This window comes from Solanum dulcamara, chromosome 12 (genome assembly GCF_947179165.1).
Source record: "Solanum dulcamara chromosome 12, daSolDulc1.2, whole genome shotgun sequence".
NCBI lineage: Eukaryota > Viridiplantae > Streptophyta > Magnoliopsida > Solanales > Solanaceae > Solanum > Solanum dulcamara.
Window position 1 is genome coordinate 3,904,383 of NC_077248.1, and position 20,602 is coordinate 3,924,984.

Below are 20,602 nucleotides of genomic sequence, written 5' to 3' on the forward strand. Positions count from 1 at the left end.
GCAACCGAACTCCCAAGTCCCATCTTTTAGTGAACTATTACTGCTGCCACAACAATTCCTCTTTCAACTTCTTCACCTAGAAAACTTGCAGAAAGCATTTCTTTTGGTAGCTGAAGAGCAAACCTTCTTAAACATAGTTCACTAATTTCCAATTTTAACATTTAATACTATTTCATTTTAATAACTGTGGCATTCGAGCTCGACTAATTCCACGTAATACTTACCACCTTTCATCAGCTCCTGCCAGAACCCTGTCCACCAAAGCTAGAATATATAAGAAAAAATCGCCTAGTATTTTTTATTCCTACTGAAATTTGATCTTAAAACCTCATTATTCTCAAATCTACTATATACCACCTACATTGACCACTAAGCCACCCCATACGTGCCACCATTTAATACAATTTTACTTGGGAATGAGACAGACTCATCAACACTTTACTTGCTTAGTTTGTAGCTGCAATGGGACCAACGACCATAAAGCAAGATCCGAGGACAACAATAACAACATCTGGATGTAATCGCACAAGTAAAGTTTAGAGAGGATGGTGTGCACGTAGCCTTAACCTTGCCCAGTGAATGTAGAGAATGAGCAAAGATAGGAGAAGAAAGTGAGAAATTGTTAAGAAAGATTATTTGCAAAAATGTCAAAATTTATGAAAACTTAATACAAATATCATCTCTAGTTTTAACTTATTTGAGACAAAGATGATACATTTCTACATGACAGTGGGAGAAAAAGGATACATAACCGATTTATAAGTATAGGTAAGGCTATTATGAAAATATACCGCACTGTTGAGCCACTACACGCTGTGTGCCTTCGGTTCTGCATCTTTGGGACTCTCAACCACTGCTAGGTTCTTATCCTCTGTTTCTTTTATTGTCTTCAGGATGTCTGCTTTTTTCTGCTGAAGTGCTTCCAGTTTGGCATTGATCTTATCCAACTGGGATTTCAACTTACCTAAATCTTTGCTTTTATACTTGTCCTCAAGTTTTCTCTTCTTCTCAGCTTTATCTTTTTTTGAATCCTTTTGTTTCTCATCTTTACCTTCCTTCCCCTTCTTCTCCTTGCTTTTACTTTTCTCTTTTGCTTCATCATCGGATACTTTCTTGTGTTCCTCAACTTTTATCTCTCGTGTGGTGACTTCAGCTGCATTTACCTTGTCTTTCTTGTCTTCTTCATGTGACTCCTCTTTGCTCTGGACTTTCTTTTCTTTATCCTTCTTCTTGCCTCCTTCATCATCCTTCTCTTCGTCTGATACCTCTTTGCTCTTGTCTTTCTTCTCTTTATCCTTTTTCTTCTCTTTCTTGTCTTCTTTCTCCGACTGTTTGCTCTTATCTTTCTTTCCTTTATCCTTTTTATCTTTCTTTTCCTTATTGTGTTTCTTCTCTTTATCTTTCCTTACACCTTTTTCATCGTTCTCTTCTTCATCTTCTTGGCTCTCATTTTCTTTATCCGACACCTCTTTTTTCTTGTATTTCTTCTCTTTATCCTCCTTCTTTCCTTTTTCGTTATCCTTCTCTTCCTCTATTTCTTCTTCCGACTCCTCTTTGATCTTCTCTTTCTCTTCTTTGTTCTTTTTCTCTTTCTTTTCCTTCTTGTGTTTCTTGTCCCCTTTTTCGTCATCCGTTTCTTTCTCCGACTCCTCTTTTCTCTTGTCTTTCTTCTCTTTTTCCTTTTTATCTATCTTAACTATCTTCTCCACTTTTTCTTCCTCTGACACCTCTTTGCTCTTGTCTTTCTTCTCTTTTTCTTTTTTCTCAATCTTAACTATCTTGAGTTTCTTCTCAACTTTTTCATCACCCTTTTCTTCCTCCGACTCCTCTTCACTCTTCACTTTTCCCTTTTTCTCTTTCTTAACCGTCTTGAGAGCCTTCCTCTCCCCATCTTCATCATCCTTCTCTTCCTTGGTTTCTTCCTCCGACTTCTCTTTGCTCTTGTCTTTCTTTTCTTTATCCTTCTTCTCTTTTTTTTCCTTCTTGTCTTTCTTCTCTTTTACATTTTTTGTTTCATCTTCTTTTTCATCCTCCAACTCCTCGCTCTCATTATTTTGTTCTTTATCCTTTTTGTCTTTCTTCTTTTTCTCCTCCAAATCACCAGACTTTTCTCTGTCTTTCTCGACTTTGAGATGTTGTTCTTCCTTTTCCATCTTTTCTTCTTCTTTCCTGGTAATAACAGTTGTTTCTGCTTCCTATCCAAAATTGTCCGCGTGTCAATGTGCCTTCAATTTCTCTGAGATATCTGAGAAGGAGATATCAAAATTAAGAAAACAATAAGTCATTATTTTAATGTTAAATAAAAAAACATTAGGTAGAAAGACAATATCGCCAGCACGGAAGATTTTCCTAAAATTAATGTAGAACAATGTTTTCACAGGCTGCAGTGAACAAGGTACCGGCGGAAGTTGGGTGACATAACCAAATAAATTCATATATGGTTAACTTCCACACATCTACAGAAGAAAAGAACCATGGTGGAGGATAAGGACTCCATAACTTGACTCGAAAAAAGATCTCGCTGAAACATATCCTCTATTCTTATTTCAAGCCATTTTATACTTTCAGCTTCTTACTATTTTTCAGCATTTCTACTACATAACCCCACTTAAACTGTATTTTTCTTCTTTTTCGTTCTTCTCGTATCATACTAAGATATAACCAGCGAACTTTATTACCTGTAGGCTGTAAAGAAACTATGGTTTGATTCACTACATAAGACAGATTCCCCCCAACTCAATTTAAGATCCCGTTTAAACCTAATGAAACACAACATCGTCTCTCGTAAGGATGTTCACCCAATTCAATGGCAGTTTTGTGTATAGACACACTACCTATGAGTTACAATCACATGGGAAGGCAACTGAACTATTAAAATTTGTCAAATCATATTTAGATCAACGCCAAATATCGAAGGGAAGTCGACCAAATGAAATTACAGTAAATAGGCAGTAGTGATCCACTAGATGAAACTAACACATACTTATAAAAGAAAAGAACCATGATGGTGGATATAGACCCCATCTTTTTCTGTAAACCTGACTCCAAAAATATTACTTCAGTGGAACACTTTCTCTATCCTTTTCCTGCATTTATAAATTCCGCGCCACTTTAGACTTTCAGCTTCTAATTCATTTTGAGCATTTCTTGTTCTCCCCAAGCCGCACCTAACTGTAGTTTATCTACTTTTTCACTCTTTCCGTACCATACTAGAGATAATCAGTGAACTTCATTAGCTATAAAAAGACTATGATTTAAATCACTACATAGCATGTTTCCCCTAACACCAAATTCAGATGCAGAGAAGCCATAATAGCAACTGTAAGATTCTAACTCAGAGATGTCACTGATTATTTAGGAACCTCATTCCACTTTAAACTGTTATTACACACAAGGTAGCGACAATATAGATTACCATTTATTCTAATCCACAGGACCGCAACAACAGGAACACACTCGGCCTGTGAGATTGCTAACATTGCCAATTCCAAGCCCGTATAAAGGAAGAGGGTTGCGGTAGGTTGACAGTCAGTGCATAACTAGTAAATTTATGATGAATCCACACAATATAGAATACAATCACAACTACCCCAATTTTATCACAAGGCAGAAACAAGAAAAAAGTAGGCTTTTTTGTTTCCTAATTTCTTTTTTCTTTTTCATGTACTCTTCATGAGGATACAGAAACTCAATGGATGATCACAACAACAACAACAACGACATCGTACCCAGTATAATCCCACAAGGAAATCTGGGGAGAGTGGTGTGCACGCAAACCTTATCCCTACCCTGTGCAGGTAGAGAGGTTTCCATAGACCCTCGGCTCAAGTAAAACATATCAAAGCGAGAGGATGGAATACAGTAATGAAGAGCCATGATGAAAAAACAGAACTGGAGAAAAGAACAATAGCACAACAAATACTATGAAGACTGAAACAAAGGAAGTAACAGGTAGTCAGATACTGATACAATCAAAGAATAGGATAATAAGGGAGTTGACTTACTGTATGATCACAATCAATCAAAATGGTACTTAAAATTCTTGCATAGAAAGAGGAAAGCGATACTGACATGACAAACAATATACCCAATACAGATTTCATTCTTTATTTAAAAGGGGAAGTGAGGAGGGATTAGAATTCTAATATAGATTATTAATCCCAAATTAACATCACATAAACAACAAAATGAATCCTCAAAATTGATTGAAATCCCACCCCCACCCCCACCCCCACCCCCACCCAATGTATATTTCCATACAACAATCTCAAACTCTTTAATAGAACAAAACTATCAATCACAAATTAGAAGAATAAACAAGACACCCAACAAAATATGATATAAACGCAGCAAAAGGAACCAACTTTTACACAATATAAACAACACCCAAGTGAGATCATCAAAAAATAAAACTTACACTTTTCAATAAGCATCAAAAAAACTCCAAGAAACCCAATAAAAGATGTACTTAGCAAAAAAGAACCAACTTTTACACAATATAAACTACACCCAAATGAGATAATCAAAAAATAAAACTCACCCTTTTCAGTAAACAGCAAAAAACTCCAAGAGACCCAATAAAAGATTATAAAGGAACCAACTTTTACACAATCTAAACAACACCCAAGTGAGATAATCAAAAAATAAAACTTACCCTTTTCAGTAAACAGCAAAAAAACTCCAAGAACCTCTGTGCCCAATATGAACAATGAAGAAATAGATATGTTCTGGATATTAGAACAAATCCAGAAATTTGAGAATTTATTTATAGAAAAAAATAGGATCTATAAACCGCGTATTGAACGTAACACGGGGAAATTGAATATAGACTTTAAAGTGTCGGTAGATGTGAGAGATAAATTTCGTTTGAAAAAAAAAAGGAATTTCTTTTGGTTAAAGGGATCAAAGGGGATGTACTGTAAGAAAGAGAGGGGAAGAAGAAGCTGCTACAAGTGTCATCAATGTTATCTGTGTGTGGACACGTGGTGACCGTGTGTTGATTTGATTAGAGAAAATTGCGATTCACCATTGCATTTTACACTAAAAAATGAATACACTATAGGGTTGGTTTAAATTGGGTATGGAAAAAATCTTCGCTTATATAGTATGGTATTCTATTATATAGTATTATATAATTTTTAGATAGATTATATTATTTTTTATTATTATATAATATTTTATATTCATAATTTAAATGATAAATTTATAAAAAATAAATAATAAGATATGAGTAGAGCTACTATAAAAAAATAAAATAAATTATAAAATAAAATTAATAAATAATAAGTAAAGACAAAATAAGAGAAATATTAAAATAACGACGTGATAACATTAAATTGATCGTTATATAAAATAAGATTTTTTATCATTATCTAATAATGAATTTAAATAATATAATATAATATAATTTAATAACAATAAAAAAATTATATTTAAATAAAAAATACAATACAATATAATGAATAACAACACTCCTAAGAATAAGGTGTAAAGGTTGTAGTGCAACAGATAAAATATGAAAATGCTCTTTCTTTTTAAAACCAAAACTATTTTAAACTCCGAGAATGGAAAACAAAATAAATAAATAAATAATAAAATAAAGGAGTATTTGTCTTATCAGCTAAATAAAAAACTGATTAAAAACTAAATAAAAAAATTCAATAACAAATATTTTATTGATTTGATTATTATTATAGCTTGTTTATAAATTAAAAATCGATAATGTATAAAATTATACCGAATCAATCCATAAGCACTCCCAATTTGAACTAAACAAAAACAAACCGAATCAAGTAATATCACTTCTAATCTGACCAAACACGAAAGAGAAATTTATAATGGACTAAAATTCCACATTAAATTAAGAAACGAATTGATAATTTACTTATACGAATTTGATAATTCATCCCTTATGAATTAACTATCAATTAATTTTTTGAATTTAATTAAGCACGCTATACGTAAATCATATTTTATCTATAGGAATAAAAGTTCTTATTTGAAGAAAAGAAATGAAAAATATTCTTAATGATATTATGAATGTTGTATTTTAATATTATTTATTTAAAATAATAATAATTCTTTTTAGATCAAATTATAATAAAAAATTGAAAGATAGTTTTAATTCATAATTTATTGAGAAGAAATAATAAAAGAATGTTTGAATTAAAGTTTGAAGAAAAGAAACCTCCCTTCACGCTGTGTCACTGATTTCTCTCTCTCTCTCTCACACGCTGTTGCAACAGCAAAGCACATTCTTTCATATTGCTGTCTCTTTCTCTCTCTTCCTCTCTGCCTGCCTCTCTCTCTCTAAAAATTCTTCAAGGGATCGAAGCAGAAACTTACAGAGAAACAAAAACGACGGGGAGAAGAGAGAGAGAGCGCCAAGAATCCATAAGATCTCTCATTTTTCTCCAAAATGAACGACCTTTTAAATGTAAGTTTCCCTTCCTCTTCTTTGTATATCTACATTTTCTTGATCTGTATTTGGCAGCTGAAAATTACAAAGAAATGGGGGAAAAAAGAACAGAACTTGTCGACCCTTTAGGATTTTTTCCCCTTGTTTTACTGCTTTCATTGCTTAAAGAGTCGATTTTTAGTTGTCATGATGGCTGCTTTACCATTTTCTTGATCTGGATGGCAGCTGAGATATTCAAAGAAATGGGGAAAAGAATGAAACCTGCCGACCCCTTTTGGATTTTTCCGTGTTTTACTGCTTTCATTTTTTTGATCTGGATGGCAGCTGAGAAATACAAAGAAATGGGAAAAAGAATAAAACTTGCTGACCCCTTTTGGATTTCTTCATGTTTCACTGCTCAAAGGGTCAAATTTGAATTTTTATGATAACCACTTTACCATGTTTTTTTAATCTGGATGGCAGCTGAGAAATACAAAAGAACGGCAAAAAAGAACGAAACTTGTCGACCCCTTTTGTTTTTTTTCCATGTTTTACTGCTTTCATTGCTTAAAGAGTCAAATTTTAGTTGTCATGATGACCACTTTACCATTTTTTATTATCTGGATGGAAGCTGAGAAATACACAGAAATGGGAAAAAGGATAAAACTTGCTCCCCTTTTGGATTTTTTCATGGCTCACTGCTTTCATTGCTGAGATCTATATTGCTCCGACTTTTTAAAAATGTCGATAGGTACTCAAAAAAATTGGAAAAGAACAAAACTTGTTGACTCTTTTTGTATTTTCAATGTTTCACTACTTTCACAGCTCAATGGGCCATATTTTTTTGGTCACTATAACCAATTTACCTTTTTGTTAATCCGTATGACAGCTGAAATGAGGAAAGAGCAAACCTAGTTGACCATTTTCTGGATTTTCCCGTATATACCTGATTTCATAGCTGAACGGATCAACTTTTATTTATCATTGTATCCAATTTAACATTTTTTACTGCGCAGCAGCTGATAATTACAAAGTAATGGAAAAAGAAAAAAACTTGTTGAGCTTTTTTGTGTTTTCCCTAATTTCACTGCTTTCATAGCTCAACTGGTCAAATATTTGTATGTCATTATCCAATTTTCCATGTCTCTTCTTCATTTGATTAAGAAAAAGAAGGTTTTTGCAGTGTATAGTTGTATATTATTGAGTATTCTTGACACCTTCTAGATGATGGATATGATAGGAATGAAAAGGAAATGCAGAAAATGACATTTGGATCATGACAGATGTTTAAAGAAAAACTGCATTCTTGGTCTTCCTTTGCCACTATAATGAATGTGGTTTTAAAACTACTGCTGTAAGGATAAGATAGGAATGAAAACGAGATGCAGAAAATGACATTTGGATCATGACAGGTGTTTTTAAATAAACTGCATCTTGGTCTTCCTTTGCTTATATGATGAAGGTGGTTTTAAAACTACTGCTGTAAGGGTAAGAGGAAGTGAAGGAGACCAAGTTCCTGGAATTTTTATTGCTTATTAAGGATTTGTATGCAAAAAATATTCATAAATATTTTCATAAGAAAGAGAAAAACTTTATATAAATAGCTCATTTATTACATGCTGTTTCAAAACAATACAACAAGGTGAGAAATGATCTTAGGCTTCACTGTCAAAGATGATGTCTGAGTGTTGTCATTGTCCCTGTTATGGAGTGGGGAAAAGGCTCAAACTTTAGCATGATCTTCTCCTTCAGGAACCACTGCTCTCAATCGTTTCCCTGTTAAGTGTCCATACTTTCTCCATGCAAATATTTAACAGATTTTCTTGGTATGCTTAGATATTAGGAGGTAACACCACCTTGAACTTGTTGACGATGAGCAATTTGGCCTTGAGGCCTAATGCCACCACCTCCTCTACAATCTCTAGCATGGTGGCCTGTCTTGCCACACTTGAAGTATGCATTGGAGCCGGCTAAACAGACTCCTCTCCATGGCATATTTTCCACCCAAGAATTTCCACACTATAAGCTGTTTTTACACCTTTTAGCAACATTTAGTTTGCGTACATCCTACCCTCCTCAGACACCACTTGTGGAATTTCACTGGGTATGTTGTTGTTGTTAGCAACATTTAGCTTGCCATTGTGGTCTCTAACAAATTGGTGCTTAGTCAAACACCTTTGCTAAAGTAAAAAAGAGAAAAATGCTTATAGGGTGTCATTATTACTATCTCAATCTCCATCATAATAGATGAAAGAGTGTTAAGGGAACTTGTGCAGAAGTGCTAACGTTTGCGGCAAGCACTACTCAGATCCTCCTTTGTGCTGGAAACTTGAATCAAATAGCTGATATGGTTATGTGATTTATTGTTGAAATTGTCACTTAAGAAATAGTATGTTCTTTATGATTGTTTGGTATGGCAACATGATATAATTCTTATCCTTCTCAATTAAGTATGTAAAACTCTAATAGCTACGGCCGATGAGTATTGCTTGTCATGGGCCAACTGTCTTTGGACCTGGAGTTTCTTCATGTAATATAAGATGTATGTACAATTGGCCTTTGTCTTGCCATTTATCTACTAAACTGATTATCCTGGGAGTACTTTTGTTTCTTTACTAATGATTTCAGAAGATATTCAATGTCTGTATTGCTTGACTTCTCGAAGAGTTTAGTATATTATTAGTGCTATATTTAGTGTTACCAGGTTTTTAATTTCTCTGACTTATATCGGTGTTAGTAAATCCTTTAAGGATGTTGCTGCACTTGTTGAAAAGCAAAAAAAATCATTTTTCATTTGACAATAACTTGATTTCTCTTGTAGGATGATTTTGATAATTTTGATGCCCCAAGGCATCAAAATGATAGAAATGGAGATGTTGAAATGGGAACACAAATACCAATGAATTCTGGGGAGCTAGGCCTCGATGATTTCTTTAAAAAGGTTTTTGGATAATCTTTATACTTTTTTTGCATTGGAATAATAATACCATGATTGTCCCTCTCCTTCAATTACTTTCGCTGCATGTTCTGAAGTTGATCTCATGAAGGTTTCTCACTTCCTCCATTTCTTGCCCCTACTTTCTTTGTTTGCTAGGTTCAACAAATTGAGAAACAGTATGAAAGACTGAACGAACTACTCCAGAAGCTTCAGGTAAAAATGTCTTTCTTTTTTTCTTCTGGACAACCCTTTTTTCTTAGGAAGGTTCAGTTTCCATTAGAAATCTGCAACGGAGTGGCACCTATTTTCCTTGAAAGTGTATTAGAGTACTTCAGATTTTCCCTTTTTACCTCCCGATCTTCACCTAGATGATGGATATACAAGGACAAATAGAAAAAGATTGTTCGCCCAGACTTTTTGTCTTTCTTTTGCCAATTCTACATAGGGATGGGGTCTAAAAATATGGGGAAATTTTCTTATTATGATGTTGGTATATGATTCAGGGCTCTAAATGGGGAACTGTGTGAGGTTGATTTTTCTTTTTCTTTAGTGTCTCAGAGATACTACTTCTATCTCTTACAACTTGCTCATTCTTTGAGCAACACATGCCCCTGTCTCTTTTATGAGTTTGGTTTATTTCTATGTTTTATGGGATATGTTTCGATATCTATGCAGTTCTAAAGTGACTTATTTTATTCTTCACTTTGTGTACAAACCTCTTGGTTTAATTTCACGTCTTTCTGCTACAAGGTCCGACTTTCACATGCAGAGATTTCGTTTTAAAATTTGCAGTTCTCGATGTGATGACCAAGTGCGCAAATGTGTTACATTCTAAAAATTTTAAGTTTTCCCTTTCAGTTTAGGGGCTTTCGGATTTACATATCTATATCAGAGTCAGTGAAGTTCTAATGTGCTTAATGTGTCACTTCCTTCCTATTGACCACCCGATTTCAATTCTGATGATCTTCCTTTTTTTTTTTGGATTAGTATTCCAACAAACTTCTACAGTTTGAAGAATCGATATTTTGAAGTGCATGTCTTGCATAGTTTCATGCGATGTTTTAGCAGATATTAGTTGTCATCTCTCAGACTCTCACAACATCATTTCCACTAGTTCACTATGTTTAGATTTAGTAACAGCATTTTGTCTAAAGAGATAATTGGTTGCCCATCATTTTGACCTTTTAACTGTTTAGTAATATAGTGAAGTTCTGAGAGACAATTTGTGTTCCTCTACGTTACTAGAATGCTCTTCCATATGTCCCCTCTATAGTTTATATTTTTCTCTCAATATGTGTACTTCAACTAACTTAGGGGTTCATATTTTTTGAGAAAGTTAACATTTACTTCTATATATCCACAGGTAAACTACATCAAAGTGTAGTCCCCATTCAAAAAGTTTTACTTACATCATTCCTAAGATCTTCTGGTTACAGCCAGTCAATAACATTAAACACGTTTTCAGTATCTCCTATCACTATTTGCTTAAACCAAAAATAGTAAATCCCCAGGCAGTTTATCTTTATCTTCTGAATATTGTCCTGTTTTCCTTCAAAACATCTTTGATTCCTTTCCTTCCAAATTGGCCACCAATGCAAGCTGGGACAATCCTCCATCTCTTCTCCTTTTTTCCTGCATTTCCATCCATGTTCCAGCATTGTAGGACTTCTATAATTCTCCCAGGCTTTGTCCACTTGATCTTCCTCTTGTAGATGAACATCTGCCACAATTGATCTGTCCATTTGCAGTGTAAAAAGAGATGGTTGACAGTCTCCACCTGTTCTTCACATAGATAGCATCTGGAACATAGATTGAATTTCCTCTTGTTCAAGTTCTCATGTGTCAAGACTGCCTTCTTTGCCAAAAGCCATGTGAAGTAATTCACCTTGTAGGGAATTTCTGTTCTCCTGATCTCCAGGGCCACCCTAACTTAGGGGTTCATGTGGTTTATTTAAGAACTATAGCACATTTTTTAGGTTATTTAGCACAATATACCTAAGCCAAATGAGCTTAGAAAATCTGCACAACCATTTGTTTCTTGAAGTTCTAGGTAATACGTAAATACTGAATAGCTTTTCCCGTTCTTTTCACAGGATGCTCATGAGGAATCAAAGGCTGTTACAAAAGCTGCTGCTATGAAAGGTAATCCATCTTCTTGCAGTTATAATCCTTTAGCAAGTGATGTAGCCACTTGATTTGCATGATTATGGTATTGTGGATTCATAGTAGATACTCACTCTAACCATGTTATGAAACCTTGTCTTTCGGAAAAAAGGCACTGCAAGATAATCAGATTATGTAAGAGAGAGTATTATATGTTCTTACGGTATCCTGCAGGTAGATTTCCAGAATTTTGTAGAAATAGGTCAATTATCCTTGGTCTACTATAAATGCACAATTTATCTTTTCTACTCTTACCAAAACAGAAAGTAACGTGTATTCTCTGAATGTTTGCCAGCTAGTTTAAACAATATATTGTCTAAACTCTCATCAGAAGTCTGTGTGAAATAACATGCGGACTTTTAACATGTAGTGGACAGATGAATAATCTGATAAGAGCATGTCCTAAAGCAATTTGATAGTGGATTAGTGCTCAAACCTTAAATTTGGAATGTTGAAAGAAATGAAGAAGCATGTAGAATGTTGGCGTAAAACTTTAGCAAACACATTATTATTTGTTTATTTTTTATTTTACAAATGTAGCAAATTAAAGATAACAAGTGAAATAGGAGTATGTTGCACTGAGTAAGATTTCTCTTTCCTTGGAGAAGTCATTTTTTGGTTGATTGTTGCTGTTGATTTTCATAATGTGTTTGCTATTATTTCTAAGTAGGTATTTGTTAATGATAAAATTGTAACCTGCAGCAATTAAGCAGCGAATGGAAAAAGATGTTGATGAAGTCGGGAAAATAGCTCGATTAATCAAATCAAAAATTGAGGAACTTGATAAAGAAGTGAGTAATATTAAATGCGTCTCTTACAGTCAGTCCTTCTGTTATCTCTCTGTTTTTGATGTATTGTTTGTTCTCCTGCAGAATCTAGCCAATAGAAACAAACCAGGATGTGGTAAAGGATCAGCTGTTGACAGATCAAGAACAGCAACAACAGTGTAATTTTCTCATTTTTCTCCTTTGTTCCTCTGATAGTTATTTTTTTGTAATTTTGTCACACAATTGTTATTTTGAGATCTCAAAATAACTTATTTAAAAGAGATGCTCATACTGGTTGGCTATGGCGTATATGGACACTATGCTGTGGCAGGCAAAGCAGAAGAATTTGGGATAGCGTGGTTGAATCAAAATTAGAGTTGGTATTATGTCTTCCTAGTAAATGAAGTTTGAATTCTCGAATTTTGTACCGATTAAGAGAGTAAATAATGATTCTGCTAGGGGTTGTATGGTTTCTGGTGAACTTGATTGTGGGCAGCAGAATATTGTTAGTGTGTTGCCTCCTCTTAGTAATACATTAGCGGAGGAGTGCTTTAATCCCCGTTCCTTGTATAAACACCACCTTATCAAATCATGAAGGTATTAAAATTATACTAACCTTTACTTAGTTATTATAAGCACACATGTGGAAAACTTTAGAGTTAGTAGCTTCTGATTTGTCAATGCTTAATGTATCAGAGAAGTTGATAGATGAAGGGTTTATTGATCTCTCCTTAGTCTTCCCCTCATTCATTGTTGTGCATTCTTAATACTTATCTTGATATACCTATAGTCCTCACTTGACTTGTTATCTATGCTTGCAGTTCCTTGAAAAAGAAGTTCAAAGATAAAATGGCTGAGTTTCAGGTACATCAGCTGCATTAAGAATGATTTTTTCTCTAGGTTTTGGTTGCTCTTAGGTTCAGTTGATTAAAATGCTTGCAGACTTTAAGAGAAAACATCCACCATGAATATCGTGAGGTTGTTGAAAGGCGAGTATTCACAGGTGCCAAAGCTTTTGAGTTTGAAATTTCTATGTGGAGTGTAATGTTATAAAACAGATTCTAATTGCTATTCCTTTTTTCTTATATCTCTTTTATGTGGTTGACAGTGACGGGTAATCGAGCTGATGAAGAGGTAAAGCTTGGTAGTTCTTGTGAATTATTGAAACTTAAGATTCATTTGGATATCTTCTAACTGTTCATCTGTTTTCTGGTTTCCCTCTATTTTCGCCTTCAGACAATTGATAGGTTGATAGAGACAGGGGACAGTGAACAGATATTCCAGAAAGCTATTCAGCAACAAGGGCGAGGACAGGTATGCTCAACGATTTTCACAACTTCTTCCTTTCATTAACGTTGAATAACCTTATGTCCTAGTACTAGGTTATAGCCTTTTCGCATAGCTCATAGGATCAAATCTCAATGCTTGAGTTATTTTTTCTTAGATTTAAAAATCCATTCTTGTATACAGTTTAAATTTCTGTGGACAATTTGGCATTCCCCCTGGCCCCTTAACATGAATTTGGGCCACTGGCCATCCTATTCCCCTTAGTGTTGTTTTATTTCAGTTCTTTAACATGCAACTCAATATTTTGATAGGTTTGTTTTAATCACATACATTGAAGCCCATGGTGCCTTATCTTTGTCTCCTCGCGACATTTTTGACCATGTCAGAAGTTGTTGCTTGCATATACTTGAGTTTTCGATACATTTATAGATCTAAATGGAATGGAAGGTGGGAAATGACTATTCCAGATGAGTGAGACTTATATTTCAAGCTCCTAGGCACTGTCGAGGGTTTACGAATAGGTAAAAGATAGAGCTAAAGGAAGCCTCTTGCCTATGTTAGGTGGCTGTAGTATCTTGTGACCATTATAACATCTTGCAAACAGCTCTTGTTTAACGTTGTGTTGTTTTTATTCCATTATATATTCCCTTTCTTTCAAATGCCAATGCCATATCCCTGCTTTTATCAACACAATAGTAGAAGTTCTCAGCTCCTTCCCACTCGTTAGAAACCACCATCAAATAATTGAGATTCATTGTAATCCTTACTGTTGTTAGCTGGATGTGGCCAAGTTGACAAAGATCTCTATAATCCGCAAGCTGCTACTGCTAATGCTTGAGCAGTGGCTTGCCCTTGAAGTAGTGTAGCATACGATGACCCATCAGAAAAAGTGAATTACGCAACATATTGGAATCGTGTTCAGAAGAGAGCAAATAGCAGGGGAATTAGCTCAGAAGAGAAATATAGAACGAAAATTATCCCTCATCACCTGATCTTTTGTTTCTCTCTCTTCATTTTCAATTAAATAATATTACATGCAAACTTTCCTTTTGTGAGATAAATCAGCTCATGTACATTTATAATATTGCTAGCTGCTAGTGTGGCACTTGAAACTTTAGTAATCAGCAATATAATATGTTGTTTCTCAATGTTGGCGTCTTGCAGATAATGGGCACACTAGCTGAAATTCAAGAGCGCCATGATGCAGTCAGAGAATTAGAGAGGAAGCTTCTTGAGTTGCAACAGGTACTATATACTCCGTTCGACTGGGAAAGGAAGTAGTAGCCAAGATTTCCTTGGAAAATATCAATGGAAGAAGTGGAGAGAAAGGACAAAAAATTCATTGACAACAACATAAAGAATTTTCCCTTCGTTTTTATCTTCTAATCGTGGACTAGATTTAAGTTCAGAGAACTAAACATAATCTGGTTCGTCCTAGGTATGTTGATGACTTTGGCTTAATCACCTCTAACCTGATGCCAACTGAAAATATGACAAATAAAGGGTCTCTCTCTCTCTGCATATTTGTGTGTGTTTGTGTGCTCTTATGTGTCTCTGCACGTGCATATAGAGTTCTTTGGGGAGGGGGACATGCATAAGTAACGATACCATGATTGAATGAGTTCCTGGTAGAGAAGAGGAAAAGAGACACAATGATGTGTGGTTATAAATTTTGTTCTATTCTGTAATGCAGATATTCATGGACATAGCAGTGTTGGTTGATGCTCAAGGAGACATGCTTGATAATATAGAATCACAGGTACTGATATGTTCTTAAGATATAAAATTGGCATTTGGGTATGGTTATGTTTACGTTTCCCTCATCGTCAACAACCCGAATTTTCAGGTTTCAACTGCTGTAGACCATGTGCAATCAGGGAATACTGCTCTACAAAAGGCAAAGAAACTACAAAGGAATTCAAGAAAATGGATGTGCTTTGCCATCATGATTCTCCTCATAATTGTTGCAATCATCGTCGTTGGCGTGCTTAAGCCATGGAATAGTAACAAGGGTGCTTAGCTTATTAATACTCCCCCATGAGCAATGCATAGATACATAATGTATACTATCACTGCACATGCTATTCATTATGATATTTCTTGGCTTTGTACATGTTGAACCTTGGGACTTGCCTCTATATATAGTTTGAAGTGTGATTGAAATATGTAATCTGTTCTTTATAATCTAGATGTTTACCTGGTTGGAATTGGGAGAACACTTCTTTGGACTGGAAAAATACAATTGTCGCATATTGTAATGGACTCCAATGTTTTTGAAATGTTTTTTTTATTTGACTTGTTTTCTTTTCAAATGTACCAAGAATATATTGTGGTATATACAATGTAACCAAACTTGGTAGATGACTATTCAAGATTTAAAGTTTAAACAGAGTTGTATAAACATCCCGTGTGTTATTAACAGAGTTATATGTACTGACACCGCCTTAGTAATTATTAATATAATATTTGTTGATCTATCAAATAAAAAAACATGTTATCAAATGTTATAGAAGTGAAATCGTCAGAGAAAAGGAAAAAAAACCAAAATGTTTTGTTATCGGGATCGATCCCTAAACCATAGTGTCTCAAAATGAGGAGCTGAAAGTCACTTGACTATAAAAAAGGAGGGCATAGAGAAAGTTCTTTTTTATTCCTCTATTTCAAACATCATGAAGAACTCCATTCTATATCTCCCTCGGCAAACAAAAAAGTGGAATGAAATTCCAATTATACCTTCTCTTTATTCTACCCTTCACCTAGAATGTGTATTTTTCAAATTTATGTAACTTTGGTTGTAATTGAAGTCTACTTTTCCCGAAAAAAAATTGATTTTCTTGAGCGTCTATACACGCAAAGTCTACGTACACCCATCCTCTCCATACTGCACTTGTGGAAATACATTGAGTATGTTGTTATTGTTTGGATGTAATTGAAGTGATTAGTTTCAATTCAAGAGGGTTTAAATGTATAGTATTCATACTTCGAGGGGTTATGTGTAATTTCCAATTTCTGTGAAGTGGGAAAAATGTCGTAAACCGCGATTTCGCGAGGGTTTAACAAACGCTACACTTTTTCACACCAAAATGGAGACAGTGAAAGACACCGTACATCACGACGTCGTTTTGCCGGCCGACGACGAAACTCCGACGCTAAGCTCTAACGCTCTTGAAGCACTGAAAGAGTTCCTCGCCGAGCAGAACCGAGCAGTAGAGGAAGCTACGTCAGCTGCGGCGGAGGATGACGTGGCCCTGGTGTCGGAGGATTGGCGGCTAAGCCAGTTCTGGTATAACCGCGAAACAGCTGAAACCGTCGCTAATGAAGTCCTTAATCTCTGCCGGTCGATTGATTCGCCGGCGGTTGCTTGCATTGCCTGCCCTACACTTTACGCTTACCTCAAGGTAAGCTGTTTTAATTGAGTGTATTTTAGTTGTCAAACTTGTATAATTTAGAACTTTCTGTTCCTTATGTATAGATGTTAAAACAAATTACTTTTGTTTCCTTCAAAAACTAACAAAAATTGCATCCTTTTATCCTTATAATGATAATCGAAAATTAGTTGTTGAAGCTTTACACTTACCATTTCAGATTAAATTAGTTGTTGAAACAGAGGTACTAACATATGCTTAATTGATTGAGTGAGGGAACTGTGAGAAATTGATTGGATTTCTGTCTGATGGAAGGTTACAATAAGCTGGATTTTCAATATGAGAAAAAGATGTTAACAGGGAATAAATTTGACGAAAAGAGAGAGAGATAGTTTGTTACCCAACATATATAGCATCAGAGATATTTCTAGGTAGAGAGTTCATTAATATTTGTAGTATCAGAGCGTGTTCATTATCTTTGTTTTGCCTATTTGTTGTCCAGAAAAGAGTCATGGTAGGCGGAGCTGTCATGTCATCTATAAATGTCCTATGTTGTGTGTTTTATTCTCTCGATGTGGATTTGTGCATTTGTCTGAGTTTAGCCGGTTCCAAAAGCAGTTGGTTTGTTTTAAAACCAATCACGGTTGTTAAATTATTTCACCGCTGCAGGGAGGTAGCATGCAAAAGCAATAACCACATGAGAAACGCAAATTCTTTTCAAAAGCTTTCGTTGAATTATTCTGTGTACATTCTTCTATATTCCCTTGGGGTTCTATTTGTATCTCTATTTCATCTTCATGTGTGTCTGTAAATTATTTGCAAGTTCAATTGCGGATTATATAAGAAATTTATGATTTGTGTCATATTCTTTCAAACAGGTTATTGCACTACTAAAAGTACTTGTGAAGCAACATTTTTCTTACATTTTCCTCTCCTCAAGGGCTACTTTAAGTAACTTTTGTTTTGTTCTGATAACGTAATTTTAAACTTAAACTTGGAAAGTTAGCAAGACTAAAGCATAGCACAATTCATCACTTTTCTCTATGGTAGCTTCTGTCTCCAATTTTATGTTGTTCTTCTTTTTCAAAGTTAGTTAGTAGGTTCAAAGCCCATTGCCAGGTTGTCGCTTTAGTTTGGAACTTAAAGTGTACTCAATTGTTTATCTGTTCTTTAGTTATTCATGGTGAACTATATTTTCCAACTTCTAATACTTTGTTTTGTGCATGCGGTCTCAGAAAATTGACCCTAATGTACCAGCACAAATTCTTGAGTATGACAAACGGTTTAAACAGTATGGAAGTGAGTTCACATTCTATGACTACAACCTACCAGAAGATCTTCCTTCTTCAATGAAACACTCATATCCAATAATTGTTGCAGATCCTCCTTACCTGGTGAGAGCTGATATATGCTGTATACTGAAGTTGGTTCTATGATTATTAAGGAGTATACTTTTTTGCTATATTTCATTTTTACTTGTGACTATTTTGATTTCTGAAGTTCCCCATATACTTGAGAGATATCTAAAAATAAATTTTCCTCTTATATTCAGAATTTTGCCTATAGGCTTAGATCATCCATTGCTTAATTATGGGCTTCTCACCTTTGGATGGGATGATATATGGAAAAAATGCACAGTTTGCATGAAAGTATCCCAAATCTCGACTGTTTCATAGTCTGGCATGCAAGTTTTTAAGTGAACCTTATTCTTGCCCTTTCCTTTCCTTCTCGAAATTTGGTCATCTTAATTTCAAATGTTACTCTCTCTTCTATCATAAGAATTAACCTATTAACCTCATGTGTTCTTTCGAGTTTCCATGGGTTTCTATTAATGAGAAACTTCTATGCAGCCTTGATTGTTCATTTTTCTGGTTTGTTATTCTACAGTGCAATGGGGATATCTTAATATTTAGTTGAAAAATGCTCATAAACATTCGTTATAAAAAATAAATGCCCATTAACATTATTGTTATCTTTATGAGACTTTGTTTTGTGTTTTTTAATCTGAATTTCAAATGTCTGCGTGGATTACCTCTAAGCATTAAGGTTTCTCTCTCTCTCTTATGCTGAGGATAAAAGAAACGCTTTTTTTCTTTTATGTTTCAGAGTCGGGAATGCTATGAAAGTGATTCAATCACATCATTGTCATTAATTGTCTTGTGCAACTTTGACATTTATGCTATGATTTATTCAAATATCTTCTCTCTTTTCTTTTTTTTTAATAATTTCAGAGTCAGGAATGCTTAGAGAAAGTTACTAAAACAATTTCTTTTCTCACGAGACCAGGACAAGCATACTTGCTTTTACTCACAGGTACATACTGAATTTTATCCTTTACGACCTTCTCTCCGGTCGTTCATCGTGTTAATGGGTCATTGAATCCAGTTATCTCTGCCTGTCTTCATTCTTCATGGTTTACATGAAGCTGCTTTCTAATTTTATTTAAGTCGAAACTATCAAATGAGTTAGCAGCAAGTTTTATCGACTTTCAGCCGCCTCCTAAGCAAAACAAGGAGTTTTTTTATTAAAAGAAAAATCTACTGAAGAAAAGAAAGGAGAGTGGAGAAAGTGAAGAAGGATATCCTGTCTTGAAAATAACCACAGTAAATATGCCTTGAATGTTATTTCACTTTCTTTTTTGTACATGCAGGTGAAGTGCAAAGTCGTAGGGCTTCAGAGCTCTTGGGTTTGCGTCCATGCGCTTTTAGGCCAGATCACTCCAGCAAACTAGGCAATGAATTTCGACTGTTTACAAACTATGACCCAGGGACAAGGCTAGGTGGCTGGGAGCAAGCGTAACAAATGCTTCTCCAAAGAATCTGTAGGTTGACATTGGTTTGTGATTGAAGTTTTTTCGAACATACTTCAAAGTTATTCATCCTTTCATGAAATATTATCTCTAATCCCTCTTCAGTTACCTAAACATACCTAAAAGAGCAAAAAATATTATTAGAATGATTATATTGTTGTATGTATTCTAGTTTCGCGTTGAGTTACTCGTTTCTTCCTTTTGCAGTATCATCAAGACACGAGTTCTTTCCTGTCTTCGAGCTATAAGCTCCTGCCTTTTTTCTGATCATGACCACCCTGTGATCCCGATAACAAAGCGAGATTGAGCTTTACTGGACACACTTTTGAACCGACCATTCCATAAAATATCTGTAACTCTCATTTCAATACTTAAACTGAATATCTGAACTCCCATTCCAATACTTAAACTGACAAAATGGAATAAACAATCAAGACCTGGCTCAAAGTTAGTCCTTCGTGAATACATCCTTTGGTTCATCACATGTGCCATGTGTTAATCCTTCGTTCCGCCACATATACACATTTTCTTTCACCCATACAATGTGAATAATGGAAAATCACATGCAAGGCTTGCCCTTCCAGCAAAATTTGTAGACATTTGAACAACACAACTATGATTTTTCATTAAGGTAAAATTTGCAAACAATTAAACAAGTATGACTCTTCAATTGTTCCGCTTGTCTAACGCCAAATCTATTGTTTTTTTGCAAAATTTCGACAATATACAAATAACAGCTTCAAATCATCATGTTTCTGCAAGTCGATATATCTTTATTCCCAAATTTTAAGTAAATAGAAAACTTAAAGGGAAGGTGATTTACTTTATTTTCTCAAAAGAAAATATAATTAAGAAATAAGGACATAATAGAGTACA

The 20,602-nt window shown here is 34.7% G+C and overlaps 3 protein-coding genes across 5 annotated transcripts; 2 read left to right on the forward strand and 1 right to left on the reverse strand.

Annotated features, from left to right (window-relative positions):
* Window positions 1-619: 619 nt before the first annotated feature.
* Window positions 620-4,955, reverse strand: LOC129875899 (uncharacterized). 3 transcript variants are annotated; one of them, XM_055951133.1, is made up of 2 exons: window positions 4,655-4,955; window positions 620-2,245 (listed from the first exon to the last, which is right to left on the reverse strand). In XM_055951133.1, exon 2 carries the CDS (start codon window positions 2,151-2,153, stop codon window positions 807-809), a length of 1,347 nt encoding a protein of 448 aa, XP_055807108.1. In that variant the 5' UTR covers window positions 2,154-2,245; window positions 4,655-4,955; the 3' UTR covers window positions 620-806. The 3 variants fall into 3 exon arrangements, with proteins under 3 accessions (XP_055807108.1, XP_055807109.1, XP_055807110.1); XM_055951134.1 differs by having other exon boundaries at window positions 4,541-4,671; XM_055951135.1 differs by lacking the exon at window positions 4,655-4,955 and adding an exon at window positions 2,984-4,117.
* Window positions 4,956-6,192: 1,237 nt separating this feature from the next.
* Window positions 6,193-15,864, forward strand: LOC129876512 (syntaxin-132). The gene is made up of 13 exons (XM_055951966.1): window positions 6,193-6,436; window positions 9,219-9,338; window positions 9,492-9,548; window positions 11,429-11,477; window positions 12,201-12,289; window positions 12,371-12,444; window positions 13,087-13,129; window positions 13,208-13,268; window positions 13,374-13,399; window positions 13,502-13,579; window positions 14,717-14,797; window positions 15,246-15,311; window positions 15,399-15,864. The coding sequence occupies exons 1-13, from the start codon at window positions 6,419-6,421 to the stop codon at window positions 15,570-15,572; spliced, it is 936 nt and encodes a 311-aa protein (XP_055807941.1). The 5' UTR covers window positions 6,193-6,418; the 3' UTR covers window positions 15,573-15,864.
* Window positions 15,865-16,587: 723 nt separating this feature from the next.
* LOC129876300 (uncharacterized) lies at window positions 16,588-19,897 on the forward strand. Its single transcript, XM_055951698.1, has 4 exons — window positions 16,588-16,950; window positions 18,153-18,311; window positions 19,149-19,230; window positions 19,568-19,897. Exons 1-4 carry the CDS (start codon window positions 16,636-16,638, stop codon window positions 19,714-19,716), a joined length of 705 nt encoding a protein of 234 aa, XP_055807673.1. The 5' UTR covers window positions 16,588-16,635; the 3' UTR covers window positions 19,717-19,897.
* The last annotated feature ends 705 nt before the right edge of the window (window positions 19,898-20,602 follow it).